The 25,896-nt window shown below is 42.1% G+C and overlaps 1 protein-coding gene across 6 annotated transcripts in view; it reads left to right on the forward strand.

The window, feature by feature from the left end:
• sobpa (sine oculis binding protein homolog (Drosophila) a) overlaps nt 1-19,984 on the forward strand; it is a 426,066-nt gene extending 406,082 nt beyond the window's left edge. For 5 of the 6 annotated variants that reach the window (XM_070885634.1, XM_070885638.1, XM_070885639.1 and 2 more), the window contains one exon: nt 18,360-18,437. Coding sequence is in view for 1 of the 6 variants with exons in the window: in XM_070885635.1 (XP_070741736.1) it covers nt 18,360-18,601 (242 nt within the window). In the remaining 5 variants the exon portion in view is untranslated. Of the gene's footprint in view, nt 1-18,359 lie in introns of all 6 variants that reach the window. The other variant, XM_070885635.1, reaches the window with a different exon arrangement.
• The last annotated feature ends 5,912 nt before the right edge of the window (nt 19,985-25,896 follow it).

A 25,896-nucleotide genomic window follows, 5' to 3' on the forward strand; every position in this document is an offset into this window, starting at 1 on the left:
GTGACTTGAATACATTCAATGAGCTAGCCTCAACTGCTTCCTTGGGCAGAGAATTCCACAGATTCACAACCCTCTGGGAGAAAAAATTCCTTCTCAACTCGGTTTTAAATTGGCTCCCCCGTATTTTGAGGCTGTGCCCCCTAGTTCTAGTCTCCCCGACCAGTGGAAACAACCTCTCCGCCTCTATCTTGTCTATCCCTTTCATTATTTTAAATGTTTCTATAAGATCGCCCCTCATCCTTCTGAACTCCAACGAGTAAAGACCCAGTCTACTCAATCTATCATCATAAGGTAACCCCCTCATCTCTGGAATCAGCCTAGTGAATCGTCTCTGTACCCCCTCCAAAGCTTCCTTCCTTAAGTAAGGTGACCAAAACTGCACGCAGTACTCCAGGTGCGGCCTCACCAATACCCGATACAGTTGCAGAAGGACCTCCCTGCTTTTGTACTCCATCCCTCTCGCAATGAATGCCAACATTCCATTCGCCTTCCTGATTACCTGCTGCACCTGCAAACTAACTTTTTCGGATTCATGCACAAGGACCCCCAGGTCCCTCTGCACTGCAGCATGTTGTAATTTCTCCCCATTCAAATAATATTCCTTTTTACTGTTTTTTTTCCCCAAGGTGGATGACCTCACACTTTCCGACATTGTATTCCATCTGCCAAACCTTAGCCCATTCACTTAACCTATCTAAATCTCTTTGCAGCCTTTCTGTGTCCTCTACACAACCCGCTTTCCCACTAATCTTTGTGTCATCTGCAAATTTTGTTACACTACACTCTGTCCCCTCTTCCAGGTCATCTATGTAGATTGTAAATAGTTGTGGTCCCTGTATCGATCCCTGTGGCACACCACTAACCACCGATTTCCAACCCGAAAAGGACCCATTTAACCCGACTCTCTGCTTTCTGTTCACCAGCCAATTCTCTATCCATGCTGATACATTTCTTCTGACTCCGCGTACCTTTATCTTCTGCAGTAACCTTTTGTGTGGCATCTTATCGAATGCCTTTTGAAAATCTAAATACATCACATCCATCGGTACAACTCTATCTACCATGCTCGTTATATCCTCAAAGAATTCCAGTAAATTAGTTAAACATGATTTCCCCTTCATGAATCCATGTTGCGTCTGCTTGATTGCACTATTCCTATCTAGATATCCCGCTATTTCTTCCTTAATGATAGTTTCAAGCATTTTCCCCACTACAGATGTTAAACTAACTGGTCTGTAGTTACCTGCCTTTTGTCTGCCCCCTTTTTTAAACAGAGGCGTTACATTAGCTGCTTTCAATCCGCTGGTACCTCCCCAGAGTCCAGAGACTTTTGATAGATTATAACAAATGCGTCTGCTATAACTTCCGCCATCTCTTTTAATACCCTGGGATGCATTTCATCAGGACCAGGGGACTTGTCTACCTTGAGTTCCATTAGCCTGTCCAGCACTACCCTCCTAGTGATAGTGATTGTCTCAAGGTCCTCCCTTCCCACATTCCTATGACCAGCAATTTTTGGCATGGTTTTTGTGTCTTCCACTGTGAAGACCGAAGCAAAATAATTGTTTAAGGTCTCAGCCATTTCCACATTTCCCATTATTAAATCCCCCTTCTCATCTTCTAAGGGACCAACATTTACTTTAATCACTCTTTTCCGTTTTATATATCTGTAAAAGCTTTTACTATCCGTTTTTATGTTTTGCGTAAGTTTACCTTCGTAATCTATCTTTCCTTTCTTTATTGCTTTCTTAGTCATTCTTTGCTGTCGTTTAAAATTTTCCCAATCTTCTATTTTCCCACTAACCTTGGCCACCTTATACGCATTGGTTTTTAATTTGATACTCTCCTTTATTTCCTTGGTTATCCACGGCTGGTTATCCCTTCTCTTACCGCCCTTTTTCACTGGAATATATTTTTGTTGAGCACTATGAAAGAGCTCCTTAAAAGTCCTCCACTGTTCCTCAATTGTGCCACCGTTTAATCTGTGTTTCCAGTCTACTTTAGCCAACTCTGCCCTCATCCCACTGTAGTCCCCTTTGTTTAAGCATAGTACGCTCGTTTGAGACACTACTTCCTCATCCTCAATCTGTATTACAAATTCAACCATACTGTGATCACTCATTCCGAGAGGATCTTTTACGAGGAGATCGTTTACTATTCCTGTCTCATTACACAGGACCAGATCTAAGATAGCTTGCTCCCTTGTAGATTCTGTAACATACTGTTCTAAGAAACAATCCCGTATGCATTCTATGAATTCCTCCTCCAGGCTACCCCGTGCAATTTGATTTGACCAATCTATATGTAGGTTAAAATCCCCCATGATTACTGCCGTTCCTTTTCCACATGCCTCCATTATTCCCTTGATTATTGCCCTCCCCACCGTGAAGTTATTATTTGGGGGCCTATAAACTACACCCACCAGTGACTTTTTCCCCTTACTATCTCTAATCTCCACCCACAATGATTCAACATTTTGTTCATTAGAGTCAATATCGTCTCTCACAACTGCCCTGATATCATCCTTTATTAACAGAGCTACCCCACCTCCTTTCCCTTCTTGTCTATCTTTCCGAATCGTCAGATACTCCTGTATGTTTAATTCCCAGTCTTGGCCACCCTGCAACCACGTTTCTGTAATGGCCACCAAATCATACCCATTGGTAATGATTTGTGCCGTCAACTCATTTACTTTATTTCGAATGCTGCGCGCATTTAGGTAGAGTGTTTTAATACTAGTTTTTAAACCATGATTTTTAGTTTTGACCCCTCCTGCAGCCCCTTTATATTCAGTGGCCCTTTTTATTTTTTGCCTTGGGTTTCTCTGCCCTCCACTTTTACTCATCTCCTTTCTGTCTTTTGCTTTTGTCTCCTTTTTGTTTCCCTCTGTCTCCCTGCATTGGTTCCCATCCCCCTGCCATATTAGTTTAACTCCTCTGATGGATCTGTCCTACTGGTGGGACAGGACGTACCCAGGGATGGTGATGGAGGAGTCTAGAACATTAGCTGAAAGTTATGACTCTGGGAGTATGACTATGTCAGGTTGTTGCTTGACTAGTCTGTGGGACAGCTCTCCCAATTGGCACAAGTTTCTGGATACTCGTGAGGAAGACTTTGCAGGGTTGACTGGGCTGGTTGTGTTGTTGTCATGTCCCTAGCTGGTGCCGAGGTCGATCCCTTTTTTTTTTCTTGTTTCTCGTAATTTTTTTAACAACTGAGTGGCTTGCTCGGCCATTTCAGAGGGCAATTAAGAGTCAACCACATTTCTGTGGGTGTGGAGTCACATATAAGCTAGGCCAGACCGGGTAAGGACGGCAGATTTCCTCCCCTGAAGGACATTAGTGAACCAGATGGGTTTTTATGACAATCCGGTAGTTTCATGGTCATTATTACTGATACTAGCTTTTTATTCAAGATTTATTTAATTAACTGAATTTAAATTCCCCAGTGGGATTTGAACTCACGTCTCTGGATCATTCGTCCAGCCCTCTGGATTACTAGTCCAGTAACATAACCACTGCGCTACCGTTCCCAGTATCCCTTCATCTTCATCCACCTATCCAATCTAATCTTAAATGTTCAAATAGTTTCTACCACTAACCCTGGAAGTTAATTCCACAGCCTCTCAACTCTCTGCATGAAGAAGTTTCTTCTTCTCTCTGTTCTATACAACAACAACTTGTATTTATATAGCGCCTTTAACATAGTGAAATGTCCCAAGGCGCTTCACAGGAGTATTATGCGATAAAAATTTGACACTGAGCTGCATTAGTAGAAATTAGCACAGGTCAAAGAGGTATTTTTTAAGGAGCGTCTTAAAGGTAGAGAGGTTGACCAGAGAGTTCCAGAGCTTGGGGCCTAGCCAACAGAAGGCACGGCCACCAATGGTCGAGCGATTACAATTAGGGTTGCTCAGGAGGGCAGAATTAGAGAAGCGCAGACATCTTCGGGGGGGGGGGTTGTGGGTCTGGAGGAGATTACAGAGTTAGGGAGGTGCGAGGTCATGGAGGGATTTGTAAACAAGGATGAGAATTTTGAAATCGAGGCATTGCTTAACTGGGAGCCAATATAGGTCATTGAGCACAGAGGTGAAGGGTGAGCGGGACTTGGTGCGAGTTAGGACACGGGCAGCCAAGTTTTGGAGGATATTGATATTGAATATTCAGGATATTAATGCATTTATTAAAGTATCTTGAAAGTGTATTGTCATATTAAGTAGTTTTAAAGGTCCTCAAGGCAGAGTGGACGCACTGATCTCTACTTCAACCACTCCCTGTGGCAAAGTATTCCATGCTGCAAAACTTCCCCGTGTAAAGAATTTCTCCTAACCTCTGTGCTGACTTTTAGTGACAATTTTAAATGGATGACCCCTTGTCACTGACTCCCCAAGCAGAGGAAATATTCTGTCCCTATTCATTCTCATCAAAACCCCTCATAAATTCAAGAATCTCTCTTAAATATTCTCAGTCTTCTCTGCTTCAGTGGATATAACCACAGTGTCCCATGTAACTTCTCATAACAATAGTTTTCCATCCCCAGTGGATCTGTGCTGTACTCATTCTGTGGGTTCAATGCCCTTTCTATATTGGGGCACCCAAAACTGCACACAGTTCTCTAACTGTGGCTTATCCACTGTTTTGTACAAATGTATTATTACTTCTTTACTTCTGCCCTGATTTATAAAAACCCAAAATGCTGTTCGCTTTTTTTTCCACAGCTTTATTTATCTGCACTTGCACTGTCAGTGAATTACATTATTTGAACCCCTAAGTCTCTCTGTTCATCCACTCTTTCCATTCTTTGTTTTTCCTCCAAAAATGCATTACCTTGCACTTATCCATGTTCAATTACATCTGCCACCTGTCTGCCCATCCTGCTAACCTGTCTTCACAGATTATTTTACAGTTCTCTATGCTGTTTACCAAATCCCTACTTTTTTGCCATCAGCAGCATTTAAGATTGTGCTCCCGAGGCCCAAGTCCAAATCATTTACTCCTCCCCATCTCTGTATGCTAACAATTATCTCAAAATAAATATACATGATAGTATTGAAATACCATGGACCCTGCAATTTCTTGGCAAAACTGTCCATACATGAATAGCATCTTCTGGCCTCGCTGCTAGATGTATAGACATTGTGTAACTGTAGCTATTCAGTTAGCAAGCGTGCAGTGTATTGTGCTTCAGGACAGGACAATTCAAGCAGATGTTTATTATTTGAAGGAGTTCCACGTGCTAGTTTGTCCCAATTGAATTAATTAGCATTTAATTGCTCTCCTGGGTAGTGGCGGGTTAGTTATAATTGTAATAGTACTGATCTCTTTACACATCTTTCTTGTGATACTTGTTAATATTTATGATATGCATATTTTAAATTCAAATTTGAGAAGTAATTTAACAAAAGCAGCAGTCTGAGAATGCTGACCACAATAGGTGAATGTAATTACCAATTTAATGTGCTTTTAAAGAAAGAATGTATAGAGGACCTTTCATGACCTCAGGATGACCCATGGCACATCACAGCCAATTAAGTATTTTTTGTAATGTAGGGAAATGCAGCAGCAATTCGTGTACAGCAAGATCCCACAGACAACCACTAAGAGCAATACATAGATTATCTGGTTTTGGTTGAGAGATAAATGTTGGCCAGGCCACCAGGATAGCTCTCCTGCTCTTCTTTGAAGAGTGCCATCTTGTATGTGCACCTGAGAGAGAAGACGCCTCACCAACAAACCACACCTCCGACAACCTAAATTATATGACCAGGCTTCTGGAGTGGGGCTTGAACCCATAACCTTCTGACTCAGAAACAAGAATTCCACCTCTGATCCAAGGTTGACACTTGCTGTTTTTACGCAGTTCTAATACTTGCCAGATGTAGAGGGCTCTTGGTTGACTTAATTACCATGAGTTCAGGGTTTTGGAGCTTGTTTTAAACCAATGGCTGCGTGTGGTTGTGAGGCTCCAATCAGTCTCAAGCACAAATGTGTTCCAGTGCATACCCCGACACCGAACCTCTTACCGACCTGAAATAGAGTGGTGGACATAGTTAAACCTAAAATAAATACTGGGACACAAAAATCAAGTTACCAGTGGACATAGCCAGGTCATAGGACATGCTGCAGATAATGTTGGAAACAGTCTCAACCATACACCTTGTAAGGCTTGTCGCATTCTACATGGTTTAAAACATGACCGTTTAAATTAAATCAATATGTCTGTTTATTCACACTACATCTTTTGTTTCCAGCAGATAAATTACATTATAGAAGTTGCACAAAAACACCACGATTATAATCGCCCATGTTCCCATGGTACAAGTCTCTCTTTCCCCTCCCCAGACCTCATTGAGATTTTACACCTTATTCACCAAAATTGCTTTTGAGCTCAAGTTACAAATGTTCATATTTTATATATCTCCTGATTCCATTTAAAGCTCAGCTGTTTAGATGATTTAGGTTTGAGTTTCCAGGTATCGCTCATTTAGGATCTTAGCAGAACAATTCCTCCTGTAAGCCAGACATATTACATTTATATAGGATATATGGCACATAAACAGGCCATTCGACCCAACCAGTCCATGGCGATGTTTATTCTCCACTCAAGCCTCCTCTTGTCTTTCCTCATCTAAATCTATCAGCATAACCCTCTTTTCCCTTCTCCCTCATATGCTTGTCTAGACTCCCCTTAAATGTATCTACATTATTCGCTTCAACCACTTCCTGTGCTATCAAGTTCCACATTCTCACCACTCTCTGGGTAAAGAAGTTTCTTCTGAATTCCCCATTGGATTTCTTGGTGACTATCTTATATTGATAGCCTCTTATGCTCTTCCCCACAAGTGGAAACATTCTCTCTGTATCCACTCTTTCAAAACCTTTCATAATTTTAAAGACCTCTATTAGGTCGCCCCTCAGTCTTCTTTTTCCAAAAGAAAAGAGACCCAGCATGTTCATCCTTTCCTGATATGTGTACCCTTGCATTTATAGAATCATAGAAATTTACAGCACGGAAGGAGGCCATTTCGAGCCATCGTGCCGGACCGGCCGACAAAGAGCTATCCGACCTAATCCCACTTTTCAGTTCTTGGTCCGTAGTCTTGTAGGTTACGGCACTTCAAGTGCACGTCCAAGTACTTTTTAAATGTGGTGAAGGTTTCTGCCTCTACCATCCTTTCAGGCAGTGAGTGCCAGACTCCACCACTCTCTGGATGAAAAGATTTCCCCTCAAATCCCCTCTAAACCTTCTACCAATTACTTTAAATCTATGCCTCCTGTTTGTTGACCCCTCTGCTAAAGTAAATAGGTCCTTCCTATCTACTCTATCTAGGCCCCTCATAATTGTATGCACTTCAATAAGGTCTCCCCTCAGCCTCCGCTGTTCCAAAGAAAACAACCCCAGCCTATCTAATCTTTCCTCATAACTAAAATTCTTCAGTCCAGGCAACATCCTCGCAAATCTGAAAATGCTGGAAATCTCAGCAGGTCGGACAGCAGCAGTTGTGGAGAGAAACAGAGCTGACGTGTTGGGTCTGTGACCCTTCGTCAGAACTGGAAAAGTTTGAGATGTAACAGATTCTTAAGGAAGTTCAAGGGCAAGTGAAAGGGGGGGGGGGGGGAGGAAAGAACAAAAGGGAAGGCAGGTGTGATTTAAGAGACAAAGGGGATGATGGGTAAAAATGAGATGGTAATGGCACAAGTTAGGAAACAAAAGATGGGTCTAGATGGGATGTGAACAACAGAATAATCACCAGCTGCTATGGGAAAGAGGAAAAAAAATGGGGGTTTGTTTAAAAAAAAAAGGATGAAAAGAGAAAAAAAATATGGGTAGAGGTTATGGTCTGAAATTGTTGAACTCGATGTTGAGTCTAGAAAGCTGTAACGTGCCTCAACGAAAGATGACGTGCTGTTCCTTGAGCTTCATTGGAACAGTGTAGGAGGCTGAGGATGGAGAGATGGGAGTGGAGCGGAGAATTAAAGTGACAGGCGACCGGAAGCTCATGGTCAGGCTTACAGACTCAACATCAAGTTCAACAATTTCAGACCATTGATATCTTCCTGCAGTCTACAGCTTTCTTCTTCATTATCAACCACACAGCCAATTTTTGTATCATCTGCAAACTTCTTAATCATACCCCTACATTCAAGTCTAAATCATTGATATATACCACAAAAAGCAAGGGACCTAAACCCCCATCAACCACTACCCTTTGCTTCCTGTCTCTGAGCCAATTTTGGACCTAACTTGCCACTTTGCCTTGGATCCAATTGGTTTTTACTTTCGTGACCAGTCTACCATGTGGGACCTTATCAAAAGCCTTGCTAAAATCCATATACACTACATCAAATAAACTACCCTCAGCAACCGACCCTCTTTGCTACCTCCTCAAAAAATTAAATCAAGTTAGTCAGACACAACCTTCCCTCAACAAATCCATCCGGACAGTCCTTGATTAATCCGTGTTTTTCTAAATGAAGATTTATCCTGTCCCTCAGAATTTTTTCCAATAATTTTCCCACACGAGAGGTTAGGTTGACTGGCTGGTCTTATCCCTTGCTCCCTTTTTAAAGAAAGGTACCATGTTAGCAGTCCACCGGCACCACACCTGTGGCCAGAGAGGATTGGAAAATGATGGTCAGAACCTCTGCTATTTCCACTTTTGCTTCACTTAACAGCCTGGGATAAATTTCATCTGGGCCTGGGGATTTATCCACTTTCAAAGATGCCAAACCCCTTAATAATTCCTCTCTCACTATGTTTATTGCATCTAATATTTCACATTCCTCCTCCCTGATTGCAACGTCTGCATTGCCCCTCTCTTTTGTGAAAACAGACGCAAAGTATTCATTAAGAACAATACCCACGTCTTCTGCCTCCACACACAGATTACCTTTATGGTCTCTAATAGGCGCTACTCTTTCTTTAGTTATCTTCTTGCTCTTAATGTGTTTATAAAACATCTTTGTGTTTTCCTTGATTTTACTTGCTAAAATTTTTTCATGCTCTCTCTCTGCTTTCCTAATTTCCTTTTTCATTTCACCCCTGCAATTTCTATACTCCTCTAGAGTTTCTGTAATATTGTCATAAGCCTCCTTTTTTTTAATCCTTGTATGCCCCTTGACATCCAGAGGGCTCTAGATTTGTTAGTCCCACCCTTTTTCTTTAAGAGACCGTACTTGCTCTGAGCCCTCAAGATCTCCTTGCATGCCTCCCACTGCTCTGACACTGATTACCTTCAAGTGGCTGTTTCCAGTCCACTTTGGCTAAATCACATCTCAGCTTAGTAAAATTGGCTTTCCCCCAATTGAGAACTTTTATTGCTGGCCTATCTTTGTCCTTTTCCATAACTACTCTAAATCTAACTGAATTATTATCGCTAGCACCAAAATGTTCTCTCACCGATACCCTTTCCACCTGCCGAGCTTCATTCCCTAAAACTAAGTCCCTTGTTGCGCTTGCTACATACTGGCTAAAAAAGTTGTCTTGAATGCATTTCAGGAATTCTGCACGCTATACCGTTCACACTAATTCTATCCCAGTTAATATTAGGGTAGTTGAAATCCCCTATATTACTGCCCTATTGTTTTTGCACTTCTCAGAAAAATGCCTCACTATTTGCTCTTCTATCTCACTCTGTTTGGAGGTCTATAGTACACTCCAGCAGTGTGATCACCCCTTTTTTGTTCTCATATGGCCTCATTTGATGATCCTTCTAACATATCATGCCTCCTCACAAGCTGTAATTGGTTCTTTAATCTATACTGCTACCTCCCTCCTTTTTTTATCCCCCTCTATCCCATCTGAAAACCCTGTAACCAGGAATGTTGAGCTGCTATACCTGCCCTTCTTTCAGCCATGTCTTAGTAATAGCTATATCATACTCCCAAGTGTGTATCTGTGCTCTCAGCTCATCTGCCTTGTAAATCTTCTCTGTACCCTCTTTAGTGCCTCTATACCCTTTTTATAATATGGCAACCAGAACTGTACGCAGTGTGGTCTAACCAAAGTTCGATACAAGTTTTGCATAACTCCCTACTTTTCAATTCTATACCTCTAGAAATAAACCCAAGTGCTTGGTTTTCTTTTTGTATGGCCTTGCTAACCTGTGTCACAACTTCTAGTGATTTCTGTATTTGTACTCCAGAATCCTTTTGTTCCTCTACCCCACCTAGACTGGCACCCTCAAAGTAACATGCGACCTCCCTATTCTTCCTGCCAAAATGTAATACCTCACATTTATCTGTGTTGAACTCCATATGACAATTATATGGTCCTTCTGCAAATTTATTAATGTCCTCCTGTAATTTTTTGCAGTCCTCCTCAGTATTGACTATTTCCCCCCCAAAATTTGGTGTCAGCTGCAAATTTAGAAATTGTGTTTTTGGTTCCAAAGTCTAAATTGTTAATATAAATTGTGAACAAGAGTGGTCCCAGCACTGATCCTTGTGGAACACTACTACCCACCCACCTACCTTTTACCCCTACTCTATGCTTTTTGTCTTGAAGCCAACTAGCTATCTATTCTGCTACTTGTCCCCTGATTACGCATTCTCTGACCTTGTTCATCAGTCTATTATGTGGTACCTTATCGAAGGCCTTTTGAAAATCTAGATAAATTACATCTACTGCATTACCATTGTCTACTCTCTCTGTTACCTCTTCAAAAAAATTCAATGAGATTGGTCAAGCAAGTCTTTCCCTTTTGAAATCCATGCTGACTATTCATTATTCTATGTTCTCCTTTTAGTAGAGATTCCATTACTTTTCCTATTGCCAATGTTAAGCTTAATGGTCTATAATTCCCTGGACACATTCTATCCTCCTTAAATGTAGGTAGTACGTTACGTATCCACCAGTCCTATAGCACTACACCTTTTTCTAATGAATTATTAAATGTAGTACCTCTGCTATCTCTTCCCCAAATTCTTTTAAAATGCGTGGATGCAATCCATCTGGACCAGGGGTTTTTATCCTCTTTGAGATTGATTTGTTTATTTAATATTTCCTCTCTTTTTTTAAATTTTAAATGCCCTTTTCTCATCATCCTATGTCATGTCCACCTGTTCTATCTCCCTGGTAAATATTGAAGTGAAATTATTATTTAATATTTCTGCCTAGCTATCCCATAATGGCCCTATTCCCATCCCAACCTTCCTTTTTTTTATTGATGTGCCTGTAAAATATTTTACTATTTTGTTTTATGTTGCTTGATAAATTAATTTCATAGATCCTCTTTGCATTCCTAATTTTTTTTAACTTTTCTCCTAATCTCTTCATACTCTCCCGTATCATGCACTCCCCTGCTGTCTATGTACTTAATGTATGCCTCTTACCTTACCTTCAATTGTTCCCTTATGGCTTTATTCATCCATGGAGTCTCATTAGTTTTTAGTTTGTTCTTTCCTTTTAGCAGAATATATTGTTCCTGCACTCTGTTGAACACCGTGTTAAATGTTTCCCATTCGGTTGCCAGGAGTATTATAAACACTACAATGTTTGCCAATATTGTTGCCCATTTTATTTTCGCAAATTCTATTCTCAGACCCTCAAAATAAGCTTTTCTCCAATCTATTACCCTGGTATTCATCGTACTTATGTCCTTCTCAATTATCATCTTAAAGCATATTATATTATGGTCACTATTGCCTCAAGTATTCCAGGTGTGGTTTCACCAATACCCTGTATAACTGTAGCAAGACTTCCCTGCTTTTATACTTCATCCCCTTTGCAATAAAATCCAAGATTCCATTGGCCTTCCTGATCACTTGCTGTACCTGTATACTAATCTTTTGTGTTTCATGCACAAGTATCCCCAGGTCCCACTGTACTGCAGCACTTTGCAATTTTTCTCCATTTAAATAATAACTTGCTCTTTGATTTTTTTTCAGCCAAAGTGCAGGACCTCACACTTTCCAACATTATACTCCATCTGCCAAATATTTGCCCACTCACGTAACCTGTCTATGTCCTTTTGCAGATTTTTTGTGTCCTCCTCACACTTTTTGCTTTTCCTCCCATCTTTGTATCATCAGCAAACTTGGCTACGTTACTCAGTCCTTTCTTCCAAGTTGTTAATATAGATTGTAAATAGTTAGGCTCCCAGCACTGATCCCTGCAGCACCCCACTAATTACTGATTGCCAACCCAAGAATGAACCATTTTTCCCCGACTCTCTGTTTTCTATTAGTTAGCCAATCCTCTATCCATGCTAATATATTACCCCCAACCCCGTGTGCAGTTTATCTTGTGCAGTAACCTTTTATATGGCACCTTGTCAAATGCCTTCTGGAAGTCTAAATACACCACATCCACTGGTTCCCCTTGTTGGGCTTTTCAAACACATGCTAGTAGAGCATCTTCTGATAACCAGAAGATACTTGGCTAATGGGAGGTTAAGCCAACTGAGCAGAACTCAGCGGTGATGATCATAGTTTAGCACTTTAATGTTAGGAAGCTGAGCCTCTTGTAACATACAGTTCAGATATGCTGATTATAATCTTGTTGCTGCACAGAGACCCATTGATGGATATGCTGTCCAAGGGCACATAGATTCTTCCACCTGTCCCTCCCTCCCTCCCCAAATCTATGTGCTGCAGAAACCTACCTGGGAAGAAATAATGGGCCAATTGAATGCCATTTCCACCAGCTGAAGACACTGGCATTCCATGAAGTTGACCAGTGGGAAAAAAACTTGCCTTCAATCACTGGGTCACGAAAGACCATGAGTTGGTTTAAGTGCCTCATCTGATCACATGAGGAAAGTCTAGGGTACTGAATGCTATTTAAAGTGCCTCTCCCTAACTCTATCTGAAAATAATGTGTATTTTTATATTATCAAAATACCATTTAATTTGCTGCTCAATGGTATTTCCTTCCCTTTAATATATATAGTGACTTTTTTGTAATTTATTATCTAAAAATAATCTGTTAATAATGGACAAAAGTCATAAAGTGTGAAGTGCTAAATCATGAGGCTGTACTTAATTGGTTGCCAGGAGTATTATAAACACTAAAAATATTCCCATTTACAACCTACACTGAAACAAAAGGCCTATTTTATATGAAAAATATTCCCTCTCCACCATACATTATAAATAATACCAGATGCCTCAGTGAATTAAGGCGGTAATCCGATCAAGGGGGTTCAGATGACAAATATAAAGCACTCAAGCTTTGCTCTCGTGGTTTATGATGTCATCCGAGAGGCAGCCAGTGTCCTCCACATTACTGAAAACAAGGTGCATTCTTATAGTGTTCACAATAGCTGGGCAGTGTTCTGACAGCAGTAAGTAGGTTCAAATGAGTTCTTCATTTATTTTAAATTGTTCATTCTAGCAAAGATCTGTACAAGCTGGGACATAGCAATTCCAACTATGTGTCTGCAAATGTGCCAGCATCCCATAAAGAAAACAAAATTTGCATTTTTATAGCGGCTTATTGTGTCTATTAAGAAATGTCCCAAAGCATACATTGAATTATTTTCTAATACCCTGATTATTATAATTTAGGCAAACACAGCAGTTATTTTGCATACAGTAAGATCCCACAAACAGCAATAAGATGATTAACCAGTTATTGGTTCATGGAGGGAGGGTACTCAAGAGAACGGAAGGGAGAATTCTTCTGGTTTTGAATTTAAATTTATTTTTCTTAACCAAAATCACATGGGTTATAATTCTCTCATGATACCCTGTGGTGGCCTTCATCTCCCCACCACTTTAATCAATTTAGAGAAATAGAACACAATTAAGAAAGAGCTTGCATTTATATGGCTCCCTCACATCCTACTTTTGAACTGTGGTCACTGTTCTAATACAGCTATGGGCAAATGCAAAAGCCAATTTATGCACAGCAAGGTCCCACAAACAGCAATGAGCTACATGTTGGCCACGAAAACTCCCCTGCTCTTTGAATTGCCCCACAAGATCCTTTTTGTCCATTTGAGAGGGTAGCTGGGGCCTCAGTTTAATGTCTCATCTTAAAGAAGGCACCTCTGACAGCACAGCATTCCTTCAGTACTGCACTGGATTGTGAGTTTAGATTATGTTCTAAAGTCTCTGAAGTGGTTCTTGAACCTGCAACTTTGTGACTCAGAGGTTAGAGTGCTACAATTGACCCAATGCTGACACCTGTATTAATTAAAGGCTGCACTGGTCATAGAAGGGGTGCCCTGCCGAGCAGTGTGATAGCACAAATGGTTCCATGAGTGAATAGTCACATGTGGGTGATGGTCAGCTTCAGTTGGAGGTATACACAACTGTCAATGTGATATGGTGGATATACCGTACATCCTTGAAATTATGTTCTCTAAACTCATAAGCAATTCAGTCAGCCTCACTTGCTGAGATATTTATCTGCATCTCAGATAATCTGGACACATTGGTCTAGAAATTCAGACTTGCCCATTTTGGGCACATTGGGGGGGTTGCAAGTTACATGCCTTGTGTTGAATGGTGAGGCACCCCCGATATTATGCCTTGGGGAGAATCAAGGGGTCGGGTAAGGAGGCTGCAGGTCAGAGGCCAGGAGGGATCGGAGGCCGGGAGCCGGAGGATTGGGTCAGGTGAGAGGGTCAAGAGCGACAACAAGCTTTGTATAAATGTGGGGTCAGGAGGAGCAATCGTGCTCCTCTCAGCTGTACACCCAAGTAAGTAAATGTGAAACATTTACCTTGTAGGTCGGAGGCAGTTTAACTGAATTAATTCCAAATTAAAGGCAGTTTATGTGCTGGTTGCCCCTATTCACTGGAAACTGGATTGATTCTTGCATAGGATCTTCGCAGCCAATAGGCAATGGAGAATTTCATCCCATGCAGGAGCGTTCTTTAAAGGGCTTTTCCCTTTCATACAGGTTAGTTCCTGGTTTGTCCTTGGGCTACTAGTAACTTCTGGATCTTTCTTTGGCTGTTTTCTGCATTCCGCAAGTTAACTCTGACCTCTGGGAACATGTTTGTGCTGCTGCTTTTATCTGCCTTGGAAACAGTTTATTCCAATAATAGTGGTCTGCCTTTGGGGCTGGAGGATGTTTGGGAACAGCAAAGAAGGTGGTTGAGAGCTGGAGCAGATGGAAGAAGAGGGAGAAGAGCTCTATAACCCACTACAGGTCTTTAGAGAACAATTTGCATCCCTCGGCCTCACTGAGGAGCAATGAATGAGGCGGCTGCGCTTCACCAAGAAGACTGTCACTGAGCTTTGTCACCTGCTGCAGCCACAACTGGAGCCTCAAACCAGAGCATGGTCAGCACTGCCTGTGGCTGTCAAGGTAATCGTGGCCCTGATCATTAATGCCATGGTGCAGCAGGTAACATCACCAGGAAGAACACATACATTACATGGAGAGAATGTGAAGCAGGATGAGAGAGCATTAAGCTTTGCCCACATTGGAGTCTTTGCCCGCATTAAAAGCTTACCCATGATCCACAATACCATAGACTACACGCACATTAACATGTGTGCTTGTAATCACCAGCCAGGCATTTTTCGCAACAGAAAGGGATACCACTCCCTGAAATGTGCTCCTTGGATATGACCACAGGCAGTTCAATACGCAGCTCTGTGTTCTGGCAGTAGTCCTTTGTGTCGCCTTTATTCTAAGCAGGCCATCAGATCACCGACCTGTTATTTGATGACAAAGGATATCCCCTTTAGACACTGGTGACGAAGGTGTTTCCTAGACAGCTTCCTGCCTCTCCCTCCCCTTCACGCAAAGGATCTCCCTTCTCCTGTCCACTGCCTGGACCGGAACCTCCAAAGTGCCACACCCCTCTACAGGTCCTGCAGCCATTTCTCTGTTCACAAGCATTCCCTTCTGTCTGTAACCACAGTGCACATTTCCTTTTAGTTCTAACTAAAATTTTAGTCTTTGATATTTGCGCTTAAAATATCAGATCGGAAAATTGTGCGTGAAGGATTGCACACCTGTACTGCGATTTTGCTTTCATTCATAAATATTGTGAGGTTGGTCGGGCTGTATTGCAGGCATGATAGAATCATAGAATAGTTGCAGCATGGAAGAAGGTCATATGGCCCGTCGAGCCCGTGCCGACTCTCTGCAAGAGCACTTCAGTTAGTCCTACTCCCCCGCCCTTATAGAATGCCGTCATCCATCCCCCACTTTACCATCTCCGTTCCACCCATGTGATACTTTATGCCCCTTTTAAAAATAGAAAAGTCTACCCCACTGTCTCCTAGAACTCACCGCCACATTTATCTTTCATTTCAGTACAGATTTTCCCGGAGAGCAGAGAAAATGTGGAACAGACTCCCAGTTGATGATGTGCCAATTAATTCCTTCAAATAGAAGCTGCATAAATATCTGGTGTGCTATTTTCCTCACTGCATTGGATTTAATGAATTCATATATACATTTACAAACAACAAATTCATTTAAACTAACAGAGAGAATAGAATAGGACTATATACAAGCTGAGATAATCAAATACTACATAGAGAATAGCCTCTGCTGTTGGAGCCTCGAAGAGAGTATTGAATCGTAGAGATGTGGGAAGGGATGAATATTCAGGAGTTTTACTTGATTGCCTTTGGGGATCAGACAGGATTTATGGAGAATCTTCCCTCTGAGTATTACATAAATGGGGTAGAGTCCAAGATGGGGTAAATTATTATAGGAGGAGGCTGGGTGGGCCAAAATGCCCTTTCTCATTCTGTGCTTTGTTTTTTAAGATTCCAGTATTCTGATGCATCATGTTAGGTAAACCTTGGAAAATACTTGCTCTCAATACAGGCTTTGTACAGTCAATTTGGTACCTTAGTAAATGCAGATTGACATATAGATTACTGAGTCTTTAGCAAACTGACTTTTGGGTATGACAGCCCAGTGGTTATGGTACTGCACTAGAAGCCCAGAATTAGATCCCATTCAGGCAAATTATGAAATTGAATTCAACAAATCTGGTCATTTGTAACACCAGAAAAATGACCAGAAAGCTGCTGGTTGTTATAAAAGCTCAACTGGTTCATTAATGTACTTTAGGAAGGGAATCTGCCACTCCTACAGGGCATGGGCCTCCATGTGGCACCAGTCCTACATTAGTGGTTGTCTCATGGCAACCAGGGGTGGGCAATGAATACTGCATTGCCAGGTTTCCCATGACCCAAGATCAAATAAGGTAAGGATATGTTGTGATATGTAAAATATTTTATGTTTAAAAACTAGCTTTGGAAAATTGTTATTGATCATCTTTACAGTTAATTCTTTTCAATCCTTTATCTCTTTCAATTCTGTTGAGATATATGCATGTTCTATTATCAAACTTTTTTTCTTTAGATTTCTAATGGTGAGTATTATAAAGTAGGATTTTTGAGGCATGTATGGATCTGCACAACATGTATGTGTTCTTTTTTCCAGTATTCTGACTTGAAATGTTAAACTTCTTACATGTACCAGTATTGGGAGTTGATGCTGTGTGTTTGATGAAAGTTTGAATAAATGACAGGGTTTCAAGTCCTACATCTTCTCCTTTAGGTTCGACAATAGTTGGGAAAGATTCCTTCTGGGATGATAGTTGTGCCCTTGGAAAGGTGGCCTGTATGATCCCGACATAGTTTGCATCTACAGTGCAAGCTGACGGCGGTAGTCATATCACATGCACCTGATGAATGCGATCCTCACAGTTTACATAGGAGGTTATGTTTGATCAGACAGTTGCTGCACCAATCCGAGATACTAGGCTAATGAAGACCTGCTCTTCCATCGCCATACTGGAGTCTACTCTTTTTAATTCAAAGTCACTCCCTTGAAGCCCTCTGGTAATTCAATGTTTTTTTTAGCATATCATCGTATTACATAATATTTACAACATAGAAGCAGGCCATTCAGCCCAACGGGTCTATGCAGGTATTTATGTTCAGCATGAACCTCCTTTCTTCATTCAACCCTACCATACATCCTTCTATTCCTTTCTCCCTCATATACTTATCTAGTTTCCCCTTAAAAGTTCCACATTCCAACCTCTCGAGTAAAGAAGTTCCCATTAAATTCTCATTTAGTTGTGTTATTTATGTTGTTTAATTCAAATATTGGATTTTTTTTTTAAATTGGGCAAAGGTAAAGACTTTGAATTATCAGGGGTGGACTACTTCCATAGGCACGATGAGCTGTACGGCCTCCTCCTGTGCTCTATGATTCTATGGCTGTCCTAGACTTCCTCTGTAGAGTGGATTTATCTGATTTGTAGAGTGTGTGTGCGTGTGCAGGGCTCACCAGTTGTGACAAGCGGCAGTGACTGCGAGGCCCGTTACCGAGGCCAGCGTGGCGGGGCCAGGTTAGTGGCCCGTAGCTAAAGTTAACCCGAGTAAAGAGCCTGGGATGATTTACCCACAGTTGCGTTCTCTTTCCAGGAATCTCAGTTGACAATCCGCTGAGCAGCCTGGAGAAATGGAGCAGTGCAGTCAACTTCCCCGCCACCAAAACGCCGGCAGCCGGCAGCTCTCCGGACAGCGCCCGCCCGGACCGGCAGGGGTCGAGCCAGGTGACCTCCCATCGGAAGCGGCACTACTTTCAGTGTTCGGACTTGAAGGAAACAATGTGGAACAATTCCGTTCAGGAGCAAACTGAGTCCAGCGTCTCCTCCTCCCACTAGAGGATCTGCAGCAGCAACTTCCAGCCATCAGATCAAGTTTGTGGCATTCCTACTTCTGTTCCCCCCCCACCCTTTTTTTTTCTCGTGACTTTACACTGTACCTAGAGTGACCTGTTTTTATTTCTTCAGTCGTTTTCCCAAAACGGATACACGGACCAATTTAGGTATTTGCTTCTTTTTAAAAAGAAAACAAACATAGCGCTTCCCTCCGCGACTGTTCCCGCCCGAACCGATGGGATTGGAGACGACAGTTGTGTCTGAAGGTTATGTGGTGAGGCTGCTAAACCTGTAATCGCTGTTCTACCTGATTGTGCACTTGGTCACCGGCCCAACTGAGGCTGAGGAAGGAAAGCGAGACACTCTCACTCACTGCAGTGAAGCAAAGCAGTTGTTGATTGACTTATCTGCTCAGAGTTAGGTACAGATCTAATGGTCAACGTCAGCAGCCTCCTTCCTGCCCTTCTGTTTCTCCCCAACTGCTGCTGCTGCCTCCAGCCTTTTTAAAAAGCCACGTTTTTCAGTGTTACGTGCTTTAATGATCCTTGATTTTTTTTAAATTTTGACTGATATGGGAAGCTGCACAAATCATTTTTTTTGTATTGTGACTATTCACAGACTACAATATGCCAAGAGAAGCTCAAGAGTTGTTCAATACTCTGGGCTTTGTGTTCAGACTCTCTTCAACCCTCTCCTCAACCGCCCCCCCCCCCTCTCCTCCAGTCTCCTCCCTAAATAGCACCCCTTCAGGGAGTACAGAAGGAGCGTTGGAATGAAGACCAAGATCCCCCTGAAGGTGAAAAGTAATCGGAGGGGAGTATGTGTCGGGTGATTTGATAGACTGAGATGAAATTTCAAACCCTGGTGGGTTTTTCAGTGCTGGAGGAAGTCGGTGAGACAGTGTGTCCCACCCCCACGCAATGATTAGCGTGGTCCGGGCAAAGTAACCGATGCAAAACACTGCAAAAGCAGAGAGAGTGAGAATGAGCCTCTTGTATCTTTTTAAAATTTCTCCCTTTGCTTTCTCCTGTCTGAGTTTAAAAGAGAAATGTGCAATTTAATCCGCGGATGCTGGGTGGAGGAAACAGGGTAGGATATACTTGTCTGCACTACGATAGTCCTAGCCAAGAGTGCACATTGCACCACACACAGCCTGCTGCCACTGCCCTTGAAGGATGTTGGGTGTTTTTTTTAGGTGTCTCATTTTGCATGGTGATTTACGTTGTGCAATCAGCAGTTCGTTTCGATGTTTTATGTATTTTTTTTAAAGTCCGATAAATATGATACCATATCAAATTGTTTTTTTGTTTAATTGTAATCGTCGACAGCGGTGTGACATCTTTCCTCCCCCCTCCTGAAGTATAATTAAGCTAATAATGTTCACATGAGCTGTAATCGCAAAGCACAGACACTTTTGTGTCTGGACGTTATGGAGCTGTAGCGCACAGTGCAGCAAAGAGAGGCTCAAGTGAAGCCTTCCCTGACAGATGCCAACTCCTGTACAACCATTTGAGACCAGAGCAACTTGTTGTTTGGGGGGGGGGGGGGAGATACTGCACGTTGTAACCCGAGCTGTGCAAGTAAATATTGATCCTTTCAAGGAGTTTAGTTTCATGGATGTATAATTCAGTTTTTACCTTTTTATTTCGAGTCTAATTGTCACATGTTTTATCGTCGCCCTTTTTTTTGTTTCCCAAGCACTAATCCATCAAGTGGGTTTTATTTTTCCTGGTGTAACTTTTCAGAAATGTTATAGCTGCATAGCAACTGGCTGCAGCCTGCTGATGTCATGGGATCGAGTGACAGAAAGATGAAAGGGAAAGTGCTGCTTGCAAACCTCTTGGCCCCAAATTCTCTTCACATTCTCTCCCAACGCTTGTCCTTCAGACAGGAAAACACAGCCTGGTGGCTGCAGCACTGCAAAGCCGGCGACAGAAATGCCACATGTCCTGAATGAGCGAAGAGGTTCGGGACTCACAAAAAAAACATGTTTTTCTCTCTCGAGTAGTAAGTTGAAGCCGGTCTCCAGATTGGAGATTGTTGAGACAGAGATTTGATGCTGAAATTGGAAGCGGATCCTGCTGATGGTGGAGTGGTTAAGAGGTATATATGCCAAGAGAGAGATTAAGTATCAGACTAATGATTTATTCTCGACTCCCTTCTCCTACATTCCTCTCCATCCTGTTTTTTTCAGGAGAAAACACCTGGTCCCTCAGCCTTATGAGGTGAGGTTTTATAACTGTTGCATTGGTAAAAACCCCCATCACCTCAGGCACTTTTATCCTTATTGCTCAGGCTCCAGGATGCCTGCACTCAAACCGAGACCCACAGTATCTGCTCACCGTCCTGCCCCGCTCTCTTCCTGTAGGCCAATTGGAAAAAAAAATACTTGCATTTATAAAGTGCCTTTCACCACCACCGGACATCTCAAAATGCTTTGCAGCCAATTAAGTACTTTTGAAGTGTAGTCACTGTTGTAATGTAGGAAACGCGGCAGCCAATTTGTGCACAGCAAGCTCCCACAAACAGCAATATGGAAATGGCCAGAGATTCTGTTTTTGTGATGTTGATTGAAGGATAAATATTGGCCAGGACACCGGGGCTAACTCCCCTGATCTTCTTCGAAATAGTACCAGGGGATCTTTTACAGCCATCTGAGAGGGCAGACAGGACCTCGGTTTAATGTCTCATCCGAAAGACGGCACCTCCAACAGTGCAGCACTCACTCAGTACTACACTGGAGAGTCAGTCTAGATTTTGTGCACGAGTTTCTGAAGTGGGACATTAACCTTTGACTCCGAGGTGAAAGTGCTACCCACTGAGCCATGGCTGACAGTCATTGGCAGATTGGAAGCTGGTTGGTAAGGCATGGAACCACTTCTGTACACGGCAGGCTTTTGGCAAAAAGATAAATGATTTTAAAGGAAAAATCCCTGCTGATGGCATGTGAGGCTGTGACTGGGTTTTTAAAAATAAAAAACCATCATAAAATGGTTTAGAAACGGGATTGGGCACGAGCTTGAGAATTGATGCAGATCCTGTATCTCTGTATTCGAGTGCTTCCATTCGCAGCATCATGCTGCAAGCATGCTAAGACAACATACCTATAGTAACACACACAAACTGGCACGGTCCGTAACATGGGCCAGACACGACAACTTCGATAGCAAGGCGCAAGACCCATGGGAATCCCAATCTACAATAACATCATAACAACGAAGGTTGGGTGCTTTATATTTGGGAAGGCTGTGATGGGTGGGAATATGTGTGGGGTGCGGGAGATAAGCGCTGGGACTTGTCCGAGCACAATCCTCCCTCGATTTTAATCAATTTTACAGATCAGCATGAGCGGCTTGTGTCTGTTTTTTGTGCTGGGGCATCCACACTTCGACCCAGGTACTCGAGGAGAATGTACAGCCCACATCCCCCACTCATCCCAGCTCTCTCCCATGGATGGCACTCACTCAAGGGAACAGTGCCATTAGAGGTGTTAAATAGGATTTCTGGAAGCACAGACATGATGGGCCGAATGGCCTCTTTCTGTGCCCTATATTTCTATGATTCTACGATAACATTAAATCTGCAATCTGATACATTTAACCAGTTTCTCTCTGTTACCAGAGTGATTAAAAGCAGGGTTGTCAGTGAATCGGTAACGTTGGAGGTAGCTTTAGCTTAACTGGCTTGGCGGGAAACCCATCCAATCAGACCCACTTCAATGGAAAGTAGAATGGGGCGGATTAGGAAAATGACTCCCAGAGTAACAGTTTCATGCAGGAGAAGGCCATCTGTGCAATTTAGCCCACTTATCCACAGTATTCCCTTGGTGCATTTCTAATAATCCTGAATCCCATAATAATAATTGAATAAACTTCTATTTTGAAATCCAGCTGCAGACAAGGGGCCTGATTTAAACGGTGTAACCTGACCCGGGACAGAAGTGGTAACATTTTGTGTTTTATGGTAGGGAATCCAGCATCCGAACTGGACTTTCTTCACTAGATTTGCTGTACAGAACTTACCGTTTTCTGCAAATGAATGGAATCTGTGTTTAATCATTCAAAATTATTCCTCAATGCTCTTTTCCAGTTGCGGTGCCACAGAAATCCATTTTTATTGTGACAAAAATAACTTTCTGGGGAAGTCCCTCAGAAGCAGCTAGTTGAATTAAATATCTCTCTGCTTCCTCCAAAACAATATGATTTTTAATTCTTAAAACAAGCAAAAACGCAGAACCATCCTGCAAACTATGTGTAATATATTTGGGCAGAATAAATGAAGGCCAGAGACACCATGAGTTGCTAGTCCATGTGCTTGATTTATTAGGCCAGAGCGAACTCAGCATGCTCACACTAAACCATGTGATAATACATTATACTCCTTTCCCCTTTAAAAAAAAATGTATGTATTCCCCTCTCAAATACAACAAAACTATGGTCCCGCCTTTCTCAGCAATACATGTTCCATATAAGAAAAACTCCTGGCTTTTTTTAAAAACTGAACTACAAATCCAGTTTAATAACAGGTTTGCGGAGCCTTCCTGATCTCCTCACTTAAGGTTTTGGTGTTGAACCAATTTTTGGGCTGTTTTGTTTTGGTTCTGAACTCAAAGATGATCCTGTTTCCATCTCAGACTTGTTTGAACCTGGTACTTCAGTTACTGAAATCTGAACTGAGTCAAATGCTCAAATGTTCATGATCAGGTGGTTCATCGCCAACACCAATTTCAACCAAATATCTTGTGGTTCCACGATCCTCTGGTTCCTGCATCCCACATGTGTGAACTGGACTTGCTGGGGACTGAGAACATGAACACACTCATTTTGTTTAAAACTGTATTCTTTCTGATTGGTGTCATAATAACATTTCTGACTCAACTGTTACTGTTCAACTCTCGAGGCCAAATTCGGTTGTACAAGACTCAGTTGTATTCTCAATCTCCTCTTCATCAAGAGTTCTGCAAGGGTATGTCCAGTTGTAGTGTGTGGAGTAACCCTCTTCTTCAGTAAGAAATTTGCCAAAAGTTGCTTCTTTCTGAGTCCCGAAGAACCCTGCAACACTTGCATTTTGGGAGCTTCTTTCACGATTCTGACTGACCGTTTAGCTGCTCCGTTTGAAACTGGATGATATGGTGGAATGAGTGTGTTTGATATCGTTCCATTTCATGAATTCTTGGAATAGAGCAGAACAGAATTAGGGGCCATTGTCAGAAACAAGTTCTTCAGGTAAGCCATGACATGCAAAGCTAGACCTCAACTATGGTATGTTCAGTTGTAGTATTTGAACCCATGTGTTTCACTTCAATCCACTTTGAGTGACTATCTACAAGTACCAGGAAATAATCATTTGATTTCTCACAGAAGTCTACATGTACTCTCTGAAAAGGTCTGCTTGGCCATGACCAGGGTTGTGGTGGAGTTTTGGGTGGTTTGTTTCTGTAATTTTGGCAAAAACTGCATTTGCTGACAAAGTGATTACAAGATCACTGTCCAATCCAGGCCAGTAAACAAAGCTTCTTGCAAATTATTTTATACTGTTGGTCCCTGGATATTCAGTACGAAGCTCGGCCAGAATTCTATCTCTCAAAGTAGGTGCCACCACTCTGTTTCCCCACTTGATACAACCTTGCTTACAAGACAATTCAGTACGAAGGTTATGGAATGGTTTCAATTCTGTGTCCATACACTGTGTGATCCATTCAAAGTGTTTTCATACACACTTTTCAGTACTTGCCCTTCTGAGTCTCATCTGCAATCTCAGTTGCATTCATGGGAAAGTCTCTCAACTGTACCTAGCGTCCAAATCACACCTTCACTTCCAACACGAGTCCTCATGTAGCAACCTGGACAAGGCATCTGTGATTGCATTTTGCTTTGAAGCGTGAGTCATATTGTGACAACTTGCCCAACTTTGTATTCTTGATGCGGCTATTGCAGGGATGGAAGATTTGCAAGGCCCCAATATTGCTAGATGCGGTTTGTGATCGGTTATCAGGATAAAATTTCTGCCGATCAGGAATTATTGGAATGTCTTGATTCCAAACACTATAGCGAGTACTTCCTTTTCAATTTGCATGTAGTTCCTTTTGCTCTTTGTGAGAGTTTGTGATGCGAACACGATGGTTTCTTTTGGCCGTCATTCATTACGTGGCTTATGACAGCTCCCACACCGTAGCTGGAAGCATCACACGCTAACAATCTCACGCTCTGTGTCATAGTACACAAGTAGAGCATCGCTAGAGAGACTTCTCTTACAAGTGTTGAAAGCTTCCTGTTGCGCTTTCTTCCACTTCCACTGGGCATCCTTCTTGAGGAGCTCGTGCACTGGAGCTAACATGGCCACTAGCTCAGGTAAGAAATGTGCTGGACCATTCCAAGGAAAGATCTTAACTCAGACATGTTCTGTGGCTTTGGAGTATTGATGACAGCATCAACCTATTCCTTCACTGGTTGCAAGCCATTTGCATCAACTTTCAGACCAAGGTACACAACCTCGGACTGCACAAAAGTACATTTGCTCCTTTTCAATTTGACATTGTGGGCATTCAACCTTTGAAGCACTATATCTAACACTTCTAGATTTTCTTTCTCACTGCTTGTGATTAGCACATCGTCTTGATTGCATAAGCACTTTGGAACTCCTTGCAAAATCTTATTCATCGTTGCCTGGAAGATTTTGGGAGAGGACTTTCCACTATACGGCAGTCCCTTGTGTGTGTTGATGGTGAGATACTGTTGACTTTCTGTCAACATTCAGCTGAGCGTAAGCACGCGCCAGGTCAAGCTTGGAGAACAACTTTGACCCAGATAGTGCTGCATACAAATCTTACGATGTAGTTAACGGGTACTACTCATTGTCAACTGCTTGGTTGAGAGTAAGTTTGTAGTCACTACACAAGCTTACAGTTTTGTCTGCTTTTGGCATGACCACAAATGGAATAGCCTTTTTGCTTTTCAGTTTTTACTAACACTCCGTTCTCTCTGAGCTTGGCTAGCTCTTCCTCCACCTGACTTTTCAACGCATAGGGAACCAGCCTTGGCTTCGCGTTGGACTTGATATAGATATGTGCATCATATCCAGTCATGCCCTCATAACTGTCTGTGAACATGCTTTCGTACATGTTCAGCATTATGTCGAGTCACTTCTTTGTAACATCTAAACTGTAGACATTTTTCCAGTCTAGTTTTAACTTTCTCAACCAGTCTTTGCCCATGAGTTGGCCTGTTGTTGTAGCTTGCTACAATAATAGGCAGCTTTACTGACATTGTGTTGAACTTTACATTCCATTTGTCCACATG

Source organism: Pristiophorus japonicus, chromosome 7 (assembly GCF_044704955.1).
Source record: "Pristiophorus japonicus isolate sPriJap1 chromosome 7, sPriJap1.hap1, whole genome shotgun sequence".
In the NCBI taxonomy this organism is placed as follows: Eukaryota; Metazoa; Chordata; class Chondrichthyes; family Pristiophoridae; genus Pristiophorus; species Pristiophorus japonicus.